This window comes from Mesoplodon bidens (genome assembly GCF_964165515.1).
Source record: "Mesoplodon bidens genome assembly, chromosome: 1".
NCBI classification, from domain to species: Eukaryota; Metazoa; Chordata; class Mammalia; order Artiodactyla; family Ziphiidae; genus Mesoplodon; species Mesoplodon bidens.
The window spans coordinates 106,341,746-106,364,596 of NC_138176.1; the positions used below are offsets into that span (position 1 = coordinate 106,341,746).

At 62.1% G+C, this 22,851-nt stretch overlaps 2 protein-coding genes across 3 annotated transcripts; one reads left to right on the forward strand and one right to left on the reverse strand.

Annotated features, from left to right (window-relative positions):
- Positions 1-4,946: 4,946 nt before the first annotated feature.
- Positions 4,947-16,839, reverse strand: TACC3 (transforming acidic coiled-coil containing protein 3). The gene is made up of 16 exons (XM_081248055.1): positions 16,701-16,839; positions 14,489-14,651; positions 14,185-14,327; positions 11,800-12,711; positions 11,174-11,249; positions 10,849-11,002; positions 8,818-8,870; positions 8,455-8,558; positions 8,071-8,158; positions 7,774-7,878; positions 7,105-7,181; positions 6,986-7,029; positions 6,303-6,463; positions 5,516-5,622; positions 5,298-5,418; positions 4,947-5,168 (listed from the first exon to the last, which is right to left on the reverse strand). The coding sequence occupies exons 2-16, from the start codon at positions 14,648-14,650 to the stop codon at positions 5,103-5,105; spliced, it is 2,373 nt and encodes a 790-aa protein (XP_081104181.1). The 5' UTR covers position 14,651; positions 16,701-16,839; the 3' UTR covers positions 4,947-5,102.
- Positions 16,840-17,289: 450 nt separating this feature from the next.
- On the forward strand, positions 17,290-22,399 carry TMEM129 (transmembrane protein 129, E3 ubiquitin ligase). Of its 2 annotated transcripts, none has more exons than XM_081248074.1 (4): positions 17,290-17,600; positions 19,347-19,821; positions 20,521-20,680; positions 20,803-22,399. In XM_081248074.1, the coding sequence occupies exons 1-4, from the start codon at positions 17,396-17,398 to the stop codon at positions 21,049-21,051; spliced, it is 1,089 nt and encodes a 362-aa protein (XP_081104200.1). In that variant the 5' UTR covers positions 17,290-17,395; the 3' UTR covers positions 21,052-22,399. The 2 variants fall into 2 exon arrangements, with proteins under 2 accessions (XP_081104200.1, XP_081104201.1); XM_081248075.1 differs by lacking the exon at positions 17,290-17,600 and adding an exon at positions 17,607-17,764.
- The last annotated feature ends 452 nt before the right edge of the window (positions 22,400-22,851 follow it).

Here is a 22,851-nt window from a genome sequence, read left to right on the forward strand (position 1 = left end):
CCCCTCTGTAGTGGCTGGGCCTGCCCTCCACAAACTTGGGTGCTGGGCCAGGCACACGGGTCTGAAGGACAGAGGGGAGGGGGGGAGGGGAAGACCGGCACCCCAAAAAGCTGGGCAGGGCAATAAGGAGGCGGCCCCTCGACTCCCCACGGTGAGGCTCCGGGAGACCCGGACGCAGGGGGCCAGGCTGGACGGAGCTGACCACGTGGTCAGTGCTAGTCCGGAGTCTCAGGCCGGCCCTACAGCGCCCCCTGCAGGCCGCCTGTGCTCAACGGCTCCCAGGCGGCCACGACAGCCTGGGTTGGGGTTTGGGGGCGTCGTGGCACCTGGGGGTCAGTAGAGCCGGGCCAGGGGAGCACAGGGGGCCTGGGATCTGGGGCCGGGAGCCAGGGCCGGGAAGTGAATGCCTGTCCCCACACGCCCAGCCCCGCAGGTGTGCCATCCATCTCGCGGACACGGCAGAGCGCAGCCCCGGAGAGCCTCAGCTGGGTCAGGGCACCCCTGCTCTGGCCTCGTGCAGCCCCTGCGGCCTGGCTGCTCCCCAGCATGCTCTGCCTCCCGAGTGGCTCCAGCTCTGCTGGGCCATCCCCTCTGGGACGCCCCGTAGGATGAGCCCGGCGCACCCAGGGTGGCCCAAGGGGCCAGTGGGGGGGCGCTGGGTTTGCATGCCCAGGTCACACAGGCACACACGGGCACAGATGCCACCAGTGGGTCCTTCCCAGAGAGCGGGGTGGCTGGCCTGAGGAAGACCTTCTGCGCCCCTGCCTGGCTGTGCCGCAGCCCTATTCGCTAGGACTAGGAAGGGCTGAGGGGAGTTTGGGGGTTCAGCCTTGGCTGGGGGTCACTGAGTGGAGGCATCACCTGACTTTAGGGGAGCCCGTGGCTGGAGAGAGCCTGGGGGACCGGAAGGCGGGGGCACGGAGGGTGGGGCTCGGGGGGCAGGCCGGTTGTCAGCCTGCTCTGGCCAGTCCCCCACGCTCCCATCCCCGCCGGGGACTCAGCCACATGGCCGGCAGCCCCTGGCTACAGATGGCCCAGGCGAAGCCCACTGAAAGGGCCGAGACCAACCGGGGTGGTCCAAGGTGGACCCTCTCAGGGGGTAGGGGTGGGCAGTGATGCCCTGCAGATCTGGGCTTCTCCATGAGGTGGGGCGCCAGCTCGCGGTGGGGACGGTGGGCAGTGGGGGGCCAAGACCAACCGGGGTGGCCCCAGGTGGACCCTCTCAGGGGGTAGGGGTGGGCGGTGATGCCCCGCAGACCTGGGCTTCTCCATGAGGCGAGGCGCCAGCTCGCAGTAAGGACAGGCGGGCGGGGGGAGGCCTTGGGCTAGGTGGCCCCAGTGGTGGCGGGGATCTTAGTCTGCTCTGCCGCCACAACAAAATACCACACGCTGGGGGCCTGAAACAACAGACATTTATTTCCTCATAGTCCTGGAGGCTGGAGGTTCAAGATCAGGGTGGCAGCCAGTTTGCTTCAGGGCGAGGCCCTGCTTCCTGGCCTGCAGATGGCCGCCTTCTCGCTGTGCCCTCAGTGAGGGCAGAGAGGTCTGGTCTCTTCCTTTTCGTGTAAGGACACTGGCCCCATCACGGGGACCAGCCCTAATCTTCCTCCACTTCCTGATTCCATCGCCTTGGGGTTAGGGCTTCCACACGTGACTTTTGGGGGGGACACAAACATCTGTTCCTTAACAGTGGGGTTCCAGGTCCCCACCACACCGCGGGGAGGGCTTGCTGACCCTGTGTCTGATAATTCTTCCCTCCCGCTCAGCAAGTAGGCCTGGGCCACGGCCCCAGGACAGCTCCGTTTCCGCCGTCCCCGCCCTGGCAGGAGGCCCCTTGGCCCGCGGCGACGATGTGCAGGGCGCAGGGGTGCGGAAGCCCAGGCCGCGGCTGCGTGCCCGGCTCGGGTCATGTTTACCCTCGGGAGCCCAGTGCCAGGGCCCCCACCCGGCCTCGCAGCCCTAAGTTGACTCGGGCTCCAGGATAAACACCCATTCAGCCACACAAGGCCCCTTTGTCCAGGACGAGGTTCCTGGCCCAGGACGCTGCCCGGCGGCCCGTGTCCTCAGCGTGGCCAGCCGCCCCTCGTGGCCTTCTCTGGGCAGATGCCTGGCCTGGCTCAGAGGCCCCAGCTGGGGACGGGGCCCTGGGCGGCCCTTGGAGTGGCCAGAGAGGCCAGGCAGGCTGAGCTGGGTGCAGAGATTGCCCCTCCAGGCCCCGTCAGAGCAGCCCTGACCCCCCAAACAGCAGTGCATCCCTGCAGCCGTGTGGCCACCCTGCCCTCTCGGCCAGGCACACCCGAGGGACGTAAGGATGCCGGGGAGCTGCGGCGGGGTGGTGGGTGGGCCCGGGAGCTGCAGGCCCCGTCCTGCCCCTTGCCCACCCAGGTCCCTGTGGCTCCCCCCAGGCAGAAGAGGCACTGCCCACACCCGCATCCTGCCGCTGGCCACTGGTCCCTGTGACCTCAGCGTCCTTATCTGTGAAATGGCCTCCGCAGGCTTTGATGGCTTCTCAGCTTCTCAATTCCTCCCGGGTGGGAGTGCGCCCCACTTCTGTCTGGGGTGGAAGTGAGATGGGGTGTGCCTATCTGGGAGCGGGGTGGGGGCCCCTGTGCTGAGGCAGGGTGTGAAATGGAGGTTCCTGTGCAGGGAGGCGTGGCATGGGGTGGGAGTGGGGAAGGGGCTCCAGGGTTTGGGGGCGGCACACGGAAAGCAGGAGCCCGAATCACTCTGGGGAGGGGGCTCAGCATGATGAGGAATCACAGACCCCTGAGCAGAGAAGGCGGTCATCACGGGCAGCGGGCCTGCCTGCAGGAGGCGGAGGGGTGGCCTCTACATAAGAGCACGTACGCTTAGGCCTCTAGGGCCTCCAGCCTCCTTTCCGGAGGGCCCCGTCCTGGGGCTGGCCTGGGCGGGGCTGGTGGAAGCCCCCTGAGCCAGTGCCCCAGCCACGTCTGGCTGGGTCGGGGGTGTCAGGGATGCTCCTCCAAGTAGTGGCTTTTAGGCAGAGAGGTGACGGCCCTGGGGCCAGGTCCTGCTGGCCCATCCGGGGCTTGGCCCTGCCGCTGGGAGCCGGGAGCCACGACAGGCTCTTGAGCACACGAGGACCGCGTGTGACTCTGGTTAGAAAATGACCCTCTGGCAGTTGTACTGAGAATGGGGGCAGTTGGGGGTCCCAGGGGGGGTCCCAGAGGGTTCCCAGGAGGCTGGACAGGAGGTGCCACAGGGACAGGGGAGATGGTGGGGCTGGAGCACAGGGGTCCGTGGGGGGCCTGGAGCCTGGGCTCCAGCCTGGCCTTTTGTCACTCTGAAAGTGCGGAGGACAAATGCGCTGTGTGCCCGTGGGGGCCCACGGAGCGGGGGGCTCCTCAGTGGGACTGTCATCAGCTTCCCATCCCTGTGCTGCAGCCCATGGCCGGCAGCGACCCCTGGTGGTGGCCAGCATGTCGCTGCGGCCCACCGAGGGTTCACCCCTCACTGGCACCGGGATGTGGGGGGCCGCATGCTGGGGTCTGGATGCGGGGTCCGCGATGCGGGGGCAGGGATGCTGGGGGGCGGGATGCGGGGGGGCGGATGCGGAGGGGGGCAGATGCGGGGGCCGGATGCTGGGGGGCAGTTGAGGGGGTGGCGGATGCGGGGGCCGGGATGCCGGGGGCAGGAGGCCGGCGGAAGGATGTGGGGGGCCGGGATGCGGGGGGGCGCATGCAGGGGGCAGATGCGGGGGCCGGGATGCGGGGACCCGGATGCCGGGGGGGGGGGGGCGGATGTGGGGGTTGGGCCTCTGGCTGGGGTGGAGGCCGTGGTTGGTGGGGGCGCTCCCTGAGGGGAAAGCGCCCTTGTGTCGGAGGCTCCCGTCGGGGCTGGTGTCCTCTGCCTGCTCCAGCAGCACCCAGGAATAGGGTGGACACGCAGAATGAGGAATGGCTCCAGGGCTCAGAGTTTCAGAGACCAGTCTCTGGCCAGCTCTCTGCCCGCCTGTGTCCAGGGTCCCCTGATGCCCTGCAGGCTGGGACCTGCCCAGTTCAGAGGGGCTCCCGGGGCCTGTCTGGCGCCCACTGCGCCCTTGCCAGGGCCTCACCTCCACCCTCCAAGCGTTCCCCCCTGCCCTCAGTGAGCAAGGGACCAAGACAAGGACAGTGCTCTGGCCAGTGTCCAAGGGTCCAGTGAGCATGTACTGCAGGCCCCTCCTCTGGAGCAGGCCCTGAGGGTCTGAGAGGCAGCCCACTGGGGCTGGGGGTGTAGACTCAGACCCCCCACTTTGAGACGTTCTTACCTCTGAGCCTTTGGAGGCAGAGCTTTTGTCAGGAGCTTCGAATCTCTGTCCAGGGAGGGTTCTCCAGAGACAGCCAGAGGAGACCCATCTGCCCTCGAATATTTCACCCCCTCCGTCTTCTCCGGTCTCTCTCAGGAGACTGTGGGGTCCTACTGGGGGGCAGCCCGGCAGGCTGGAAACCCAGGCAGGAGCTGCTGGTCCCAAGATGGACCCCTCCTCTCTCGTGGGCTGGAGGAGGCCTCCACACCGCTGAGGACAGCTTGGTGCTACCACGGCAGGCGTGAACTTGGCACGGCTACAAACACCCTGCAACACCTCGGTGAGTGTTAGACTACCAGAGGCTGCGGCCTTGCCAGGTGACACAAAGCCAACTGCCGCCGTGGCTGCCTTGGTTTGCTTTCTTACTCGAAGACTTGAGTCTGTCTGGATTCTGATCTGTGGCCGAGGCAGAGACACAGCCTCCACCCCTAACCACAGAGCCGACCAGGCAGATGGGGTGGGGCCAGAGCCCACTCGGCTGACCCCCGGGAGGGGCTGCCCGCCCGCCCAGCCACCCATCTACCCCTTGGGCAGCTGTGAGGTGCGGGGCAGGGAAGGGCCAAAGGCACAGAGGGGACAGCAGCTGTGGTCGGTTCAGCCGGAAACTGTCCCTTTAACGAAGACCAGGAGAGCTCTATTGCTTGGACTTAAGGGAAACTTTATTTATTCTTCCTAAAGCAACCTAGTTTAAAAACGAGTTGAGGTTAACAGAGAAGAAAAACGCAGACAGACAGACACACAGACAGACACACAGACAGACGGGGGGAAGACGGCACAGGTCAGAGCTGCCACATCAGATTTTCTCCATCTTGGAAATGAGGTCGTCACAGATTCTGGTCAGTTCATCGTTTTCTTTAGTCTGAAGGAGGAAAATCAAATCCCTAGATTTCTCCCAGCGCTCGGAGCTGGGAGCAGGCCCAGAGCTTCTAGAACCAGGAGGGCTTCTCTTGCCCCACTCCGCCTGGACCCGTGGGTCCCCTGTGCCCACCTTCTGCTCGACGACCTTCTCCAGCGAGTGGACACGCATCTGCTCCTTCCTCAGGACTGCCTGCAGCGCCAGGGCCTCCGCTTGGGCCTTGCTCCGGACCTGGGTGATCTCCTCGTTCGCCCTGGAGCAGCAGAGGGGCTGGGCTGAGCCCACGGGGGACCAGACCCCTCCCAAGGGAGCCTCCTGCACCCTCCCACCTGCCGAGCCCCGACACTCACAGCTGGAGCTTCTCCTCCGCATGGGCCTTCAGCGCCTGGTACCTCTGGCCCTCCTTCTCAATCCTCCCTATGTAATCCTCAACACACTTCTTCAGCGACTCTTCATTCTGGAAGGAAGAGCAGACGCTGAGCCCTGAGCTAAGGGCCCAGGCTCTCTGGGTCATTCGTGAAGCAGCAGTGGGCCAGGCTACAGGGGAAGAGCTCTTCCCGTTTCCTTCCTGAGACGGCCAGCACTCACACAGCCCCAGGCCTCCTCATCCCTCAGTTGAGGAGGCCTCCGGATGCGGGGCCTGACCCCCCGCCCCCGAGGCGACCCTGCCTGGCACTCAGAGCCCTCCTGCTCAGTCCCCATGCCTATGTCCAGGCACCTCAGGGGAAAGCAGGCCGGGCCCCAGGTCCACAGAACAGCCCCTGCCCTCCTGCCCCCCAGCCCTGTGCTTTGGGGGCCGGGTCTCCTGCTGCCCCAGGAGGGAGACAGCAGCGGCAGGGAACATCTGGACACAGCAGTCTCTGTGCAGGCCACACAGGGACAGCCTCGCGGGCACTCATGTCCGCAGTAGGCGACAAAGCCGAGAGCTGAGAGTGCAGGTAGGAGGAGGGCTGGAGCCTGGGGCCCACACCCCCGGGGGGGGGCTCTCCTCTCTTCCCAGACTCAACACCAAGGCTCAGCTCACCCCCTCTTCCTGCAGGGCCCCCAGCCTCTCCCCGTCACTGCTTGCCACGCTGCCCCACTGGCAACAATGCCGACCCCGCCGTCCCCGGGGCCTCTCGCCGGCCGGGCACCCACCATGCGGTAGCCTTCGATCACTTCCTTCTGTTTCTCAAACCGCTTGAAGAGGTCAGAGAACGACTTCTCTGTGGAGAGCAGGTCTGCAGTCAGCTGGTCCTTCTCCCTCAGAACCTTCTGGATCTCGGCTTTGGCAAGTTCCTTCTGTTTCTGAACCTCCTCTTCAAGGAAGACCAGCACTCGGGATCAGTGGGCGGCCAGCAGGTGGCGCCACAGATGACCAGCGTCAGGGGGTCCCCCTGGGGCGCTGACCAGCCCCCCTCTCAGGACCTTCCAGGGCAGGGCCTGGGGGTCCCAAGTGCCCAGAAAACAGCTGTTTCCTCAACACCAGCTCCACCCGGAAGCCGAGGCAGCGGACAACGAACCCAGGGCCTGACTGAAGAGCCCAGGCCACACCTACCCCACGTTCAGGGCCTCCAGCCCCAGCCCCAGCCCCAGCCCGGACACACCCGGTGCCCAGCACCCACAGAGACTGCAGCTGGACGCGCGGCCCCCAGGGCAGGGGTCACACTGCGGGCGCAGCGCCCAGTGAAGGGACCCAGTCTGTTCGCCGCCACGGCCCCGGATGCCAACTCGGGGCCCGGCCAACTTGAGGGCTGATAAGCACCTGGGGCCCGGTGCCCCGCAGCCTCCCTGACTGCCAGCTGCCCCAGCCCAGGGGCCCGCGGGCGCCTGGCACTCACCCATCGCCTGGTACACGGTTCCCTCAAACCCGTCCATGATTTTCCTGTGGGAGGAGAGCAGATGCCATGAGCCCCGAGCGTGCGTTGAGAGGTCCTGGGCAGCCAGCACGCAGACTCACCCCATCTCCAGGATCTTCTCCTGCAGCGCCGTGCACCTGCCCCTAAGTGCCTCGTTCTCCTTCTGCATCGCCCCAACCTGTGCAGACCACACACCCGAGTTGGCACCAGTGTCCTCCCGTGCTGGGGTCTCCCGCCCCACTCAGCGGACATCGCAGTGCTGGGGGGTCGGCGTGCGGTGGGTGCGCGGGTGGGACACCTCCCGACACAGGCGGGGTGGGGGAGAGCCCCGCGACAGAGAGGACACCGCCCGAAGACGGCGGGCGGGTGCCGGGAGCTGCTGGGCCCAGCGCGGCCTGGCGCACAGGCCTCCCTGAGAGGGGGACAGCCGGACACCACCCAGGGCATCACCAAGGCAGCAAGGGGACTTGGGGGCTGCTACCCCCTAGGCAGCTCAGAGTGGACACCCAGACCCTCGCTTGCGAACAGGTTCTGCAAGAGACACTGGGTGGAGACGCAGGACACTCAGCTGCCTGGGCGCCGGGCTCGGGGGTCGGTGAGTGGATGCCTGCGATCCTGCCTACACGGTGGGAGCAAGGCCAGCGCACAGAGCTGCCACCCCCAGCTCCCCGAGGTTCTTCAGAGCAGCCTTCAGGCGCCACCCCCAAGGCTGCAGCCAGCAGGTGGGGGTCGCTCGCTGGGCACCTCCCCTCCCCACCCCTCGCCCTCACCGCAGTGTCCAGGTCCTTCTGGCTGTACTGCAGCACGTCCACAATGGGCCCCACGGGCAGCAGCGGAGCCCTGGGTCCGAGGTCACAAGGAGCTGGGCCGAGTGTCTGTAGGGCGACAGAGACCGGCTGGGCTACAAGCTCCCCTGGCACTCCTCTCTGCCCCATCGGCCCCCCAGATAGCATAGCGTGGCCCCCCTCGGCCCAACGGACCCCTTAAGCCTTCAGATCCACAGCACGTGAAAGCTGGGCCCTTCGAACAGGTGTCTCTTAACACCACAGAGGGGACGAACCACTTACAGGAATGTCTGGGGCTCCTGCGAAGTCCAGGTCCAGCAGCTGGGCCTCCGGGGGACTTCCCGAGGAATGCGCATCTGTGCCCCGTGCACTGAGACCAGAAGAGAACATGCATGCTCTCTGCGTGTAGGGGTCGGCCCAGACTCTCCCCCGGGCCACGGGGTCAATGTTCGGGACACGTGGGCCATGCGGCCCATCAGGCTGCCCACCTCTGATGCTGGAGGGGCCGCACGGGCACAGAAGAGCACAGACCCGCTTACAAACTTGTTTACGAGCTCGGCCAGGGCAGCTGGGGCCCGGCCACTGTCTCTGCCCCCCTCCCTGCGGCTGGGCGCTCCCATCGTCACATGGCCCGCGTGGATCGGATTCCCGCCCACCCCAGCGCACCTGCTGGGCTCCGGGGCCACAGGTGCCGGCGCCCGGGGGCTGTCCTGCAGGAGCGGGTCAAACTTAAGGTACAAGGACTGCTTCCTCAGGGCCGACTCCTTAAACTGCATGGGAGGAAGCAGGGTCACCGGTGCCCCCGCCACGACAGCCTCCACGCCCTGCCCCACGTCCTGCCCGGGAGCCACCCTGACCCAAGTGGCCTGCGGGGAAGAGCCACAGAAGCAGCCAGGCCGCCCACCACGTCCTGTCAGACACGGACACGGCTCGCGGTTGAGGAATCGCGGCCCGGGGCTGTTCTAGAAAGAGCCCCTTTTGAGACTGGCACTTGAGGAGAGGCCGCCGCGAAGGCGCCCGGGGACTTACCGAGGATGCCCCGAACTGCTCCAGGTAATCCACCTCGGCGCCTGTGCCTAGAACTGAAAGGGAGGCGCCAGCTGCCAGCCGCATCCCATGGGCCGCCCCCTTGCCACAGGCCCGGGTGCTCAGGGGAAACAGAGGCCAGCTTGGCACCCCGCCACCAGCACTTGGGCTGTGCACGTGGAGCGGCACCCCTCCCCGTCCACCCTTGACTGACGGCCCTTTGCTATAGAGTGGGGTCGCCGTCCTCAGGCTCAGGACGCTTGGGGCTGGATGGTTCCGTGGGGCCGTGCCGTGTCCCACAGGGTGTTGACAGCACCCCGGGGGCGTGACAACCAAAAGCGTCCCCTGGGGTCCAAATCGCCCCGGTTGAGAACCACTGTGTAGAACCACCCTGAAAAAGTCCTTTAATTTCTGATAATATGACCCTTGCTTAAAAAACCTAAGGGTAACTCACACCATAGACAAAAATTAACTCAAAATGGATCAAAGGCCTAAATATACGAGCTAAAACCATAAAATTCTTAGAAGGAAACATGAGGGCAAATCTCCATGACATTGGATTTGGCAATGATTTCTTAGAATTGACACCAAAAGCACAAGCAGCAATAGAATAGATTGGGCTGGAAAGTTAACATTTGTGCCTCCAAGGACACCACCGAGAAAGTGAAGAGAGGGACTTCCCTGGTGGTCCAGTGGTTAAGAATCTGCCTTCAAATGCAGCAGACATGGGTTCGATCCCTGGTTGGGAAACTAGGATCCCACATGCCACGGAGCAACTAAGCCCGCATGCCACAACTACAGAGCCCGGGTGCCCCAGTGAAGATCCCGAGTACCGCAACTAAGACCCGATGAGCCAAAGAAAGAAAGAAAGAGGGAATTTTTGTGAATTATGTACCCAAAGAAGAATTCTTACCTAGATTATACAAGAAATCTTTACAACTCAATAAAAAAAACCCCTCAATTTAAAAAAAGGCAAAGTATCCGAGCAGATGCTTCTCCAAAGAAGAGACATGAAAGGTCAATGTCAGTCAGCAGGGAAACAGACCAAAACACGCCGAGACTGCACTGCACACCCACCGGGAGAGTGGGGTGCAGACCTGGACCCTCAAACGATGCGGGGGCAGAGTAGAGGGTGCAGACCCTGTGGGGAACAGCTGGACGGCTCCTCAAACAGTTACACAGTGTTACCACGTCCCCTTCAGGGTACGTCTGCCCCAAAGAGATGGGAAACGTACGCTCACACAAAACGTGAACGTGAGTGTTCCCAGCAGCCTCGTTCATATGAGCCAAAGAGTGGAAATCAACTGGTAAAAGAAGAAACAAGATGCGGTCTATCCACACGGGGGATGTTACTCAGCCATAAAAGGAAGTCCTCACATAATGTGACATGAGGGACTTGGAAATGTCACAGGACACAAACCCAGAGTCACGTGTCTCCAGGGTCCCTGGCCAGGGAGCAGGCTGCCCCAGTGGAGCTGATCCATGGTTCCTGGTCCCGCCCGCACGGGGAGGACCCCACAATGGCCCTGCCACACAGAAACCCTACACTCCTCTCCTGCCTTCTCTAGGCCTGGGGGTTTTAAGTAACCAAAACTGAGATCCTGGCGAGCTGCCTCCTGTCTTGTAAAGCGCCTCAGTTGGAAGTCCTCACTGAAGGCAGCTCAGACCCGCGACTCTTCCACCCCCTCATCCCGGGTGCGTGGACGGGCAGGGCTTCTCCTTTTATCTCTACAGGGTCTCGTTTCAAACAGCACTTCGATTCAGCGAGTTCCCACTGCCTCCTGTGTCTGTATTTGTACCGCCTGGGTCAGTTAGGTCTGCTGCCTGTTTTTCTAAGTTGGCCTAAAATTTTTTTTTTTTTAATATCACAGATATTAGTTCTGTTCTCCTGAAGATGCCCATCGTTTGATAAACCAGAAGTTTCCACGTGAATCACTAAAGTCAGGGGACGGGGTTGCCCGCAGGATGACTGCCTGCGGGCGCCACGGAACACGGTTCTAACACCCTGGCCTCAAGGACGGGTGAACGACGTACCCTCGGCGGGGTCCCAGAAGTGCTCTCCGCTCAGGTCCAGGCTGGGCTCCGGCCCCCGGGGGGTCGGGGGTGTGGGGTCAGTGGGCACGGTCGGCGGCTTGCTGCCCGGGCTGCTGGTGGGAGCCGATGCCCCCGAAGCGTCTGTGGTCCTCTCCTGGAAGGGAGGTCGGGGTCACTGCAGGGGCTCGTCAAGACGAGGGGATGTGGGGGGAGCGGGGGAAGCAGCGTGTCCCACCCCCCAGCCCCGGGCACCACCGGCCTGCCTCTGCCCCATGACGATCCGCAGATGTGGCAACAGCATGAGGCCGCCCGCCCACACCCGTACCTCGCCCGCCGCTTCTGCGGTCCCTGCCGAGGTCTGCGCCCCCGGTGTGTCATCCGCCGAGGCCAAGAGCACCTGCCTAAAGAGATGGGGTCAGCAGGGCCCGCGCCCCACGCCTCCCCCCGTCCCGCACCGAGCTGCCATCGGCCCTCCCCCAGGAGCCAGGCTCGAGGCCCAGCCAGGTGGCCCCGCAAAGCCATCCCGACCCCACCTGCAAAAGCATCGCTCCTCAGAAGCGGACAAGGCACTCTGAGGTCATTTCAACTCAAGAAAAAGAAAACCACAAGGATCCATTTATCCTTTTTACCAGGAAACTGCAACAGAAGCCGGTGCTGGACGGCTGGGCACACCCTCGGCCACTGAGCGGTGTCCCCGGGGAGTGGGGACAGGCCTGAGGCGGGGCTCACACCGGGAGACGGCTCCCCTGAGCTGCGCTGCGGGAATCCTGGGGCTCTAGGCTAGGTATCTTGCTAGACCTTCCGGATGCGTCACAGGGAACTCATCTCAGACAGCGTGGGCACCCCCTCCCTGCTATTCCCCAAGAGCTGTGGCAGCTGCCCCGGGGCCCCTGCTCAGGGCTGCAGGTGGCATCTCTGGTCTTGCATCTACCACTGCCACCCCGTGCTCACCGGCTTGGAGACGAGGCCTCTGTGGCCGGCCCACACTTGGGGTGCTCTGGGGGCTGGGCCTCTCCATCACCTCTGGTGGGGTTACAGTCTGGGTCATCCAGCTTGTCCCGGTCCAGGCTGTTGGACCCGTGGGGAGGGGGATAGGGACCCTCGCCCGCCTTCATGAGGGCCTTTTCCTCCTTTTCCTGCCTCGCCTCTGGTCTCCTCGAGGGAGGTCTGAGAGCCAGGGTCTTCCCTCGTTTCCTCAGTGGGGGCGGCCTTTTGCTGGTGGCATCAGAGAAGTCAAATTCCAGCCTTATGGGCTCACTCCTCAAAGAGTCGGCCATTTGGCCTTCGGCCTCCTCCCTCTGAGGACTGGGGAACGTGGCGCCTCCAGCCTCCACGGGGCCAGCTGGGGCGGTGTCCTCGTGGCTGGCAGTGACCTCGGAGCCCACCGGGGCCTCGCTAGGCAGGTCCACGAAGGGCTCTGCTCCACAGGCTCCTCCGGGGTGGGTACAAGGAGCCGAAGCGGCCCCGGCAGAGGGAGCAGGGACCCCGCTCGAGTTTTCTCCTGTGGCTCTCAGCGGGTCCTCTCTTCTGTTCTGGGATGCCATCCCGGGAGGGTCTTCTAGAATTGTGGAGGTAGAGGTAGCACTTTCCTCTAAGGAATGAGGATGGACATGTTCTTCCTGGGTGGGTTCAGGGCTGCCCGACATTTGTCCTGGAGATGCCTCTGGGTTTTCATCACTTTCGGGCATCTGGGAAGAGCTTGCAGGATCCAGGCAGGCCTGGGGAGCCAAGGAGGGCCCGCTGCGATGCCTGTCGTCAGAGGCTGGTCTCATGTCCTCAGAAGGGGGGTTGGCATCGGCCACTGCTGGTTTCTGGAGAATTCCATTGGTCGTTCTAGTGTCTGTTTCCTTGGTGAACTGTTGGCTTTTTAGAAAGACTTAGTTAACACTAAGGAACTAATTAGTTAGATTTTAGTCCACGTGAAAACATTAGCTAAATACAGGAAAAAGAAGAGCATTTGGTCAACCCTCTCCTCAAGATTAACCTTCACAAGTACATTCCCACAAGTCAATGCTGGCGGGCCACCTAGAGACACAGGTGACTGAGAGAGAGGAGAAACCTGACTGACAACAGCCAAGGTTGAGGTCCTCCATGCCGGCCTATTTTCCCCTTTTGGTTGGGAACCACCAGCTGCGCGGCCAGGGACAGTCAGGGCACACCAGGGTCAGGCTTCCCGCTGGAGAGAGAAAGGCCAGGTCAAGGATGCTGCCTTCACAAGGAGCAGGGCCCAGCTCCCGGGTCCTCCTGGCCCCTCCACGCCCCTGCTCTGTGGCTGGAGCAGCTCAGACCCGGGTGCCAGGAGGCAGCGTCCGAACAGCTGGGTTTCCCTTCCCTCCTGGGGATTGTTACAAAAGAACAGTATTTGAGTCACTCTAATCTCATTCAGCTGAATCTCAAAATGAAAACTAAAAAATTGAAGTTGAAAAATAGCAAGGAAACCTGGGGAGAGGGGGAGATTCCGGTTTGAGGAGTTTCCAGCCATGGGGAGATACCCTGCCCAAGGACATTTCACTGGAGCGAGGTGAAGGGTATGTTAGTGACCTTTTGCTTTTATACCTTTCTCCGCACATCTGAAATCCATTTAAAAGTAAAAGCAAGTTTTAAACAGTTTAAGTCAGCAAAAGTCAGAACAGAATGTGCCAGTGAGGCCCCTTCCCACTCTGGATGCAGAGGGTCCCTGGGGGCGCCAGCCGGGTTAATTCAGCCTCATCTGGGGGTGAAGAGCCACCGCCAGGGTCCTCGTCTCCAGACAGAGGCAGGAAAAGCCTTGGCATTCACATTGTTGACCACCTCACGCAAGCCAACCACCTAATGCCAGGCGAGGCTGCAAAGAAGCTTCTGCTGGTTAAAGTCAAGTGTTTCAAATCTGATTCGTCAGGCCACACGTGTTCTGGTCAGATTACACAACAGACGGGTTCCTCTGCCTTTAGCAGTAAGAGCTATCTGTAAGCCTTCTCCAGGGCTTGCTGCTGAGGAGAGGAGACAGACCTGCAAGCAGGAGACCCCAGTGGAATGCTAAAAAAGAAGCAAAACCACAGAGCATCCCTCCTTGGAGATTCAGCCAGGGCATTTCATGAAGTTAGAGAAACAAAACCAAGGCCAATATGTTGGCAAGAGCACAACAGAGGAACAGAATGTGAAGTTTAAACTTCCTGTTTTATTATTCACTTTTCCAACAACAAACGACTTCGGCGGTGCTCTGGGCCGCACACTACACAGACCCAGAGCGGAGACCAGGAGGAGCCCAACAGGATATGGCGGGTAAAACAGACTTTCTCTGCCAAGTCCATCGGAGAGGTTACAAATTGCAGTACATCAAACAGTGCCAACACTTACTTCTCTTTCTGGGTCCAGACTTGATGACAGTTTTCTAATCCAATGGTGTCGCCCAGAGCAAAACAAGCTTCAAGCTTGCTGCCCGTGCTGGGACTTAAAATTCTGTGTGTCTGTGGATCCCGCAGAGGTGTCTGAAAAGTAACCTGTTGGGGAGGGAGGAGAGCACCTGTTCAATAATTCAAGTGTTTAAGCACCAGGCTGGCAGCAACATGCCCTGCCCTGCCAGCTCAGTAAGTCACCGGGAAAGCAGGTGACCTCATGTGTGACGCACGGTAGATAGTATGCAGAGGCAAGACATGCTTACCTTCATAGCTTTGGCTGTGCTCTTAGGTGGTACATTTTCTTTCTGTGACAGACAGAGAACAGATGATCTTCTGGTAAGTTCCGGTGGTGAAAACAGGAAGTCGCAGTTTTCTGTACTTTTGTCACCAGTGACATTTTCGTCACTGAAGATGTGCAGACTCATTCTGAAAGGCAGATAGTTTTGTGTCAGGAGTAGGGCAGTGACACCACGTTGTCTGGATGCACATATGTGAAAGTGACAGCTGACTCCACAGTGCTGCAAGGAGGACGTCCACCTTCCTGCACAGGTGGGTCACACCTCAGGCAGTGTGCCCTCTGCCAGGCAGTCCCCATCCTGTTCTGGGGGAGCTGCCACCTCCCAGGAGCAAGAGCTAGAGGGGCTTTCAGCCCACAGGGCAAGAAGGAAGACCCAAGTGCTAGAAATAACTCGAACTTTGTGGGTAAAAGTTGGGAGACAGATAAGGGCTGATCTGTGGCAAAGCTGCAAGGGGCAGAGGAAGCCTGGGCCTCCCCATAGGCCTCAGCATCAGAGGCGGAGCAGCTGCCAAGTTAGTGGACAACAAAAGCAGGAGGGGGACTTCCCTGGTGGTCCAGTGGTAAGACTCTGCGCTCTCAATGCAGGGGGCCTGGGTTCGATACCTGGTCAGGGAACTAGATCCCGCATGCAAGCTGCAACTAAGAGTTTGCATGCTGCAACTAAGGAGCCCGCATGCCGCAACTAAGACCCAGCACAGCCAAGGTAAATAAATGAAAAATGAATAAGTAATGCAATAAGATACTATTTCAAAAAAATAAAAAGAGAGGAGGAGGAAAAAGAAAGAGAATTTAAAAAAAAAGAAAGCAGAAGGGCACAGCAGCTTGCTCTCCACCCACGGGGCTGGGAAACGGGGACTGGACTAGGGCGTCAGGAGGGCCGAGGCTCAGAGGAGGAGCTAGAGGAAGTAACAAGCAGCAGGTGCAGAGTCACTTGGGGGGGAGTCGAGGAGCTTCTGCAGCAGGGGCCTCCAGTGGGGCCCAGGAGGTTCTAGAACAATCCCATTCCTCATTCCGAAGCCCTCATAATGGTCAACACCGTGGCGTTCCCAACTTCGGAGACACCAGAGCACTGGGCATTGACCTGCCCGGGGGCACTACAGGTCCTTGCTGGCAGTGGGGGCCTTGGGGACTGTGGCTGGAAGAGGCCAGGTGGCTGGGGCAGGGAGAGAGAGGGTGGCCTGAAAAGAGGTGAGCTCAGCGTGGGAGGTCAGGGTGACAAGCCACCTTGAAGGGCGCGGAGGTAGGGCGCTGCGTGTGGACAGGGAGGGCTCGGAGGGAAGGGGGCGGCCAGAGCTCTGGCACTGGGCCAGGGTGGAGTGGTCTGCCCTGGCTCGGCAGCAGCCCGCACCTGCCGTGTAGAGGCGGGAAAGATAAGCCTAAGCCAAGGATCACTATTAGGTTTGGCCTGAGCAACGGGGTAAAACGGGGAAGGGGGCTGGATGGCTGGAGAACACAGAAGGGAGACATCTTGCCGGAAGACCCCCTTCGCCTGGGGAAGGTGGGAGAACAATGACAGCAGCCTTTAGGGGTTTGGCTTCTATAATGATGGGGCCGCGGAGGGGGCTCCTGAGCAGAGGGAGCCGGACCAGGCGGGGGGGAGGGCTGGTGGCCCGGGGCGAGCGGGTTCTCCGGAATCAGCGGGGCGGGGAGCGTGGAGCCCAGGTTTCCACAGCAGATGCGTCAAGAGTCAGGTCCTGCAGGAGTTGGTGAAGGCTCTCAGGTGGGGTTGCGCCCAGAGGAGGAGCCGGAATTAGGAGGCCAGCCTTAGGCGCAGAGCTGCAAGCCCGCGGGTATTCAGAGCCGGAGACGTGTCTCTGCAGGTCACAGCCACGGGTGGTTTGCGGCTGGACGAGGTTGCCGGGATAGGGAGAGGAGAGGCCGGCGCAGCGGGCCGGAGGGGCCTCCTGGAGGGCGACATAGGAGCCACCAGGCGTCTCGGGAGGCAGGGGCGGGAGCCCATCGGCTCCGCTTCCGTTTGCGCCCGGGCGGGCGGGACTAAGGCAGGCGAGAGGGGACCCCGAGGAGGGGCCCAGACGGCGGGCAGGGTGGAGCCGCGGGACTAGCCGGAGGGGTCGTAGGCCCACGTCCAGGGTGGCCGCCAGCACGGCAGGCAGAGACCCGAGGCCAGGCCAGAGGCGGGACCGGAGCCCCGAGCCCGGACCCCACCGCCGCCTTACCTGTCGGCCGCCGCGCGGAACCGAGGGAGCGGGAGGCGAGGAGTCCGGGAGCCCCTCTGCCCGCCGCCGATTCAAATACCGACGGTTGGCGCGCGTGGCCAATCAGCGCGTGGCTTGGGCGGGACGAACGGGCGCGGCCAGCCAATGGGAGATCGAGTCACAGGTCACGCCCACGAGGAGGTTCCGCTTCCGGGGTGACGGCACGCTGGGCGCGGAGGACGCCAGAATTCTCGGTAACCGCAGCTCGCTAGGCGGGCGTAGGGGAAAGGCCGTTCGCGGGCGGGCAGTGATTGCGGGGCCCGCCGTCGCCCGGGAATCTCGGGCTCTGTTGCAGACGCGCCTAGGCTGCGTGGGAAGGTCAGGGCCTGAGAGCCGCTCGCCCGAGTCTCAGTTTCCCCAGCTGTGCAGTGGGGCCAAGTGCAGCACCGCCACCAAGGCGGGTCCTGAGGAGCATCCAGACCCTCGCGAGGACTGTCGCGGCCGCTCACAACTTCTGGCCGAGCGAGGGGAGCGGGAACTTCATTTCCCAGAGCGCCCCGCAGGACGCCATCTCCCAGAGCGCCCCGCGAGTGGCCTGAGGGTGGGGACTCCATTTCCCAGAGCGCCCCGCGTCTTCCGGACCCGGACGCCGCGGCCTGTTCTCGCTGGGGCAGCGAGCCTCGCTGGGACGGCGTCCCGGAGGCGACGGCGGCGCGATGGACAGCCCCGAGGTCACCTTCACCCTGGCCTACGTGGTGTTCGCCGTGTGCTTCGTGTTCACTCCCACCGAGTTCCACTCGGCCGGGCTCACGGTGCAGAACCTGCTGTCGGGCTGGCTGGGCAGCGAGGACGCCGCCTTCGTGCCCTACCACCTGCGCCGCACGGCCGCCACGCTGCTGTGCCACTCGCTGTTGCCGCTAGGTGAGCTCGGCGGGCGTGGGCGGCGCTCGAGACCGAGCTCCGGGACCCCAGAGGGGGAAGGGACGGCGGAGGGCACCCGTGCGGGAGAGCCGCGGCTGCGGGCCAAGCACCCGTGTGTTCCTAGGAATGGTGAGAACGGTGCTGGCGGCAGCTGCCTCTTGCAGGTATCTGGCGGAAAGGCGGGTTCAACCCTGGGGGAAGGGGTGCTTTGCTCACTGGGGCGGGTGGTGAGCTGTCACATGGGGGGTAGCTCCCAGGAGAGGGGCATGAGTTAACTGATGCAAAAAGGGGTGACCCGCCCCAGTCCTTGGACTGTGGGTGCGGGAAAGGCAGGCAGACGGTGACGCCAGTTGTGAGTGTCACAAGTGCAGAGGCCAGGGAAGGCGTGTGGGGCGGGGGACGCTCAGACATTGTCAGGGGCTGTACTGGGTTGTGATCCAAGTGCTAGCTGGCTTCTGGGAAGTTGGCTGGTTGGATGGGGTACTAGGTGGGGTTTGCTTGAGGACTTGGGGTCAGAAGTAGGTCTGGGAGGGCGGTGGCGGTGGCCAGCAGCATGTGCAGCTCGGTGGACACAGGGAGGGGTTTCCAGCTGGCAGCAGGGCGTGGAAAGTGGCCAGGAGCGGGCTGGGCTGAGGCTGGCCTGTGCGTGGGGGCTGCCTGCTTTGTGTGGAAGGCGGCAGAGGAGAAGCCACGCCAGCATAGAGGCAGGGCCGATGTGGTGAGCTGGGAGCTCTGCTGAGCCCCCAGGAGGGCAGGGATGCCTGTCAGCCGGCTTCCCACACGAGGAGTTTGGGTTCTCCTGAGGGTCGTGTGTTGGGTTTCCGCCCTGGGAACTGAGGATTTCTGCAGCTTTATGGAGCCTCTAACTGCATCTTCCCACCAGGCTGTGGGGGGCTGGGCCACCACCATCCTGTGATGGACAGGGAAACTGGAAGGTGAGCCGAGTGACTTATGGGGGCCACTCGAGGAGGAAATGGGGTGGAGCCTGGCCTTGTGGTCAGACAAGGAGTCTGTTTTTTTTCATTTGTTTTGAAATACTTTTGGATCTTTAGAGATGTGTTATTTATTTCCACACGATGAGTTACTTAAAGCATATCAACTTGATCAACAACATTTATTATTATTTTTGCAATTTCAAGTCTGTGCTGCAGGTCACTGTCTGCTTCATTAATTTCGACATGCAAATTGGCCCCCATCTGGCCAGCAGGAGCCTTGGAGCTGGCTCCTGTGTCCTTGTGACAGGCTCCTGTCATTCTTTGCTTACTGTCTGGTGCAGGACATCCCAGTTCTGGGATGGCCCTTGCTCTGATCTGCCTCTTCAGAGTAGGTGGGGTCCAGAGGCCAAGATCCGGCCCCAGGAGGGCCAGTGGGAAGCTCTGCATTGGGTGATGCCAGATCCTTGTATTTATTTTTGCTTTTCTAGGTTTTTCTCGTTTTATTTCTGGTAGTTATATGTCATTTGTACAAAACTAAAGTAGTAAGATAAAAATGTTTTCTGCTGACAGGGCAAGGACTGAGGTGAGTCAGCTGTAGAGGCGGGCAAGGCCCACCTGCCTTGGGGTACCATGGTCTTGCTCTGGGAGCCGACTAGGGCAGAGGGCCACGCCCAGGGCTGGGGAATAAAGGAAGTGTGCCCCCCCGCCCCCGGAGGGTCAGGGACAGCACTGTGGACCTTGGTGGGTACCACCTGAGGAGGATGAGTGTGGCAGTCCCAACCTCTGCTGAGGCTCGCCCCGTCCCTTTTAGGCTACTACGTGGGCATGTGCTTCGCAGCCTCAGAAAAGCGGCTCTACTCCCCCAGCCAGGCCCCGGAGACCTGGCGGGTCTTCCTCCTGCTGGCATTGACACTGCCCACCATCGCCTGTACCCTGATCTACTACTGGTCCCAGGACCGGTGGGCCCACCACCCACTGGCCCGCACCCTGGCCCACTATGCCCTCCCGCAGTCAGGCTGGCGGGCTGTCGCTTCCTCCGTGGACACCGAGTTCCGGCGGATCGACAAGTTTGCCACGGGGGCGCCGGGTGCCCGTGTGATTGTGACAGACACGTGGGTGATGAAGGTGACCACGTACCGTGTGCGCGTGGCCCAGCAGCAGGACGTGCACCTGACCGTGACGGAGTCCCAGCAGCACGACCTCTCCCCAGACTCGAACCTGCCCGTGCAGCTCCTTACCATCCGCGTGGCCAGTGCCAACCCTGCTGTGCCGGCCTTCGACATCCGGTAGGCGGGCCTGCGGCTGGGTGGGGGTGAGGCTGGGGTTGCTGGGGTGGGTGTGGCCAGCCAGCGGCCAAGTTCTGGTCTTTGAGTTGCTCCAGGAGGTGAGGATGGTGGGAGCTGGTCCTATCAGCCGCCCCTCCAGCGTGCCCCTCCCTCAGCGCCCCCATCCCCCCGGTTCCCCTCAGGTACTCTCCGCTTCCCCTTTCTGCACACCCTGCTCCAAGCTGCCTTCCACAGCATGTCGGGGGGGAGCACACGGGGGATGTTTGGGGTCGCTGTGTAGCACAGAGGCTCGGTGGCTCCCTCGGGTCTGAGGCCTGGGCCCGAGCCCGGGTGTTCCCGTCTAGTTCAGGCTGCGGCTGGCCTGCGCTGCCCCTCCTGGGACACACCCTGGGCCTGAACCTGCCGAGGGCTAGGCTCTCTGTTTCTCAGCTACAGTCCTCCCACCCTCCTGCCCTCCCACGTCGCTGGGGGCCAGTGGGCAGCTTTGGGTCTGTGGGCTCCGGCCCCAGGGCCCTCTCTGCTGGCTGCTGGGCTGTGCCTGAGCCGCCACGTCTGTGTGGTCGTGGGCGCCCTGGGCACAGGGGTGCAGCCTTGGCCTCTCTGCCCGCCCCCGGGGTCCTTGCCGGCCCGCTGGGAACCACAGCCCTGCCCCGCAGATGCGCCCAGTGGTCCCCACCCAGCAGTAAACACCTCATGCAGGCTGAATTCCACGGAGTATGGTGAGCTGTGTGAGAAGCTCCGGGCGCCCATCCGCAGTGCGGCCAACGTGGTCATCCACCAGAGCTTGGGCGACCTGTTCCTGGAGACCTTCGCCTCCCTGGTGGAGGTCAATCCGGCCTACTCAGTCCCCAGCAGCCAGGTGTGGGGCTGGGCAGGGGTGGCGGGTTCCCCAGCTGGGCCCCCATGGACCATGTCTCCTGCGGTGGGGGCCCCCCAGGGCGGCCTGGCAGGGCTCCCTCTGACCGCCTGGGCCGCCTGCAGGACCTGGAGGTGTGCATCGGCTGCATGCAGACCCGGGCCAGCGTGAGGCTGGTGAAGACCTGCCAGGAGGCGGACGAGGGCGAGTGCCAGCAGTGCTATTGCCGCCCCATGTGGTGTCTCACCTGCATGGGCAAGTGGTTCGCCAGCCGCCAGGACCCGCAGCGCCCCGACACCTGGCTGGCCAGCCGTGTGCCCTGCCCCACCTGCCGTGCGCGCTTCTGCATCCTGGACGTGTGTGCTGTGCGCTGAGCCCGCCAGAGGGACCCCGCCACTGCCTTGGGGAGTAGTTGGACCTCTGGGCCCTGGTTTGGGCTGTCATGGGTGGCTCATCCCGGTGTGGCAACTCAACGGTGCAGAAGGGCTGAGGCTGCAGTAGGGCTGGGGTTTTGGTTTTAAAAAGAAGTTTTCTGTTGAAGTTCTGTCTGTGGCAGCGGGATGGGTCCTCAGCGCCTCTGTCTCCCCCACTCTTCGTGCTTCTGATTAGGGTGTAGATGCTGGGCACGCAGAACGTGGTGTCGGGTCCATCTCCAGAGCATTCTGGGGCCCCCTGAGCTGTGTTCTGGGAGACCCCGTCATCTGCCCCCGATGGCCCTAACTTAAGCCACTTGCCTTAAACGTATGGGGCACATAAACCTTAACTGCTCGTCAGTTACACGACAGACTCGGATTTGCCCGAGATTGCAGTCTATCCTGCTCCTGTCCCCAAGCCGGCTGCTGGCCCTGTGGCATCGGCACCCTCCACTCCCCCCACGGAGGCTGCTCTGAGGACCTGGCGCAGAGCTCATTGGTGGAGGGTGAGAGCGCTGCCTAGGGTCTCCTGGTGATTGTGGGCAGCCAAGGGCCCACTCCAGGGGGGTGGCCCCTGCCTGCTCCCTGCCCAGGGATACCCTGGGCTTCCCATTAGGGGCTGGCTGCTTTCAGCTGCCGTTCTCTTAGCCGCGTGCTTGTGGGGGCTGCCCACCCCTTGGAGGGGCCTGTAACCACGTGCCTTCTGCCGCTCCTGCGAGTCCAGGGAAAGGGCCAAGTTTCAGACTCCTGCTAGTGAGGGCACTGAGTTGAAGACCATGCTCCACAGCAGCGTCCTACATCCGGATGACAAGCTCGCTGGGACTCAGCACGGGGCTGGCCATAGCCCCGCAGGGTCCACCCACTTAGGAAGGGAAGTGCCCAGCAGTCAAGACAATGGCAGCCGTCTTCACAGTTCCTGCTGGTGCAGGAGGGGAGCAGGGAGGCAAGTGCCAGGTCCCTGGTTACAGCTCTGACAGATGGGACTGTTGGAGGGGCCCTAAGCCACCTAAACCTGGTCATTCTAAGCAGGGGAGATGGACTCAGCTGGCCCAACTCACCCAAGGCTGCACTAAAGCCAGGGATTTGGGAGCGAGAAGCCCAGCTTTGTGGTCCTTGGGGGTGCCCACAGATGAAGGTCAGAGGGGCAGGCGGGAGCCGTGCCCAGCCTCAGCCTGGAGCTTCAAACCTTGGCAAGGGAGAGCCAGGCCTGGGGTTATCTTTTCTACAAAAGAAACTTACTTAGTTTTATAAAGATAAATCTATTGTAGTGAAGTGATACACTATTTAATAAAATGTTACTATGAGTTTATATATTTTCTTGATTGGAATATTTTGTTTTTCCTGATATTCAAGCTCTGGTAACAATTGGGGAGATGCCATCTTAGAAGTGGCAGCTTTAATATGCATGTTTTGCTCAGAATAAGAGAAGGGAGGCAGACTATGTGGGAATCTTCCTCTGATTTCCTAGCTGGGGTCAGAAAGCCCATTTCCAGGGCACCCTCGTTGAAGGGTCCTGGGGGTTGTAGGGGGGTGAGCATGCAGGTGCTCCAGGTACAGGGGACACTGGTGGCCCAAGGTGGTGGGCCCTGCTGGTCGAGGCCTCCAACCTTGAGCTCTCCGCTGTGTCCCATGGGATGCCTGGGTGGCCCAGGAGAGCAGCTCAGGTCGGGGAGCTCCTCAACGGCACGTGCTTCCTGCTCTTATATTGCTGCTGGCCCCCAGAAGTTTTTAGAAAGTGGTACATGCAACCCATTTAAAAAA

Coding starts and splice junctions, on each gene's coding strand:
- TMEM129 (XM_081248074.1), top strand. CDS start 17,396: ATGGACAGCCCCGAGGTCACCTTCACCCTGGCCTACGTGGTGTTCGCC. Junction 19,822..20,520: donor GTGCCGGCCTTCGACATCCG/GTAGGCGGGCCT, acceptor CACCTCATGCAG/GCTGAATTCCACGGAGTATG. Junction 20,681..20,802: donor ACTCAGTCCCCAGCAGCCAG/GTGTGGGGCTGG, acceptor GGCCGCCTGCAG/GACCTGGAGGTGTGCATCGG.
- TACC3 (XM_081248055.1), bottom strand. CDS start 14,650: ATGAGTCTGCACATCTTCAGTGACGAAAATGTCACTGGTGACAAAAGT. Junction 7,879..8,070: donor CAGGAGCCCCAGACATTCCT/GTAAGTGGTTCG, acceptor GTCGCCCTACAG/ACACTCGGCCCAGCTCCTTG. Junction 5,419..5,515: donor GCGGAGGAGAAGCTCCAGCT/GTGAGTGTCGGG, acceptor CTGCTGCTCCAG/GGCGAACGAGGAGATCACCC.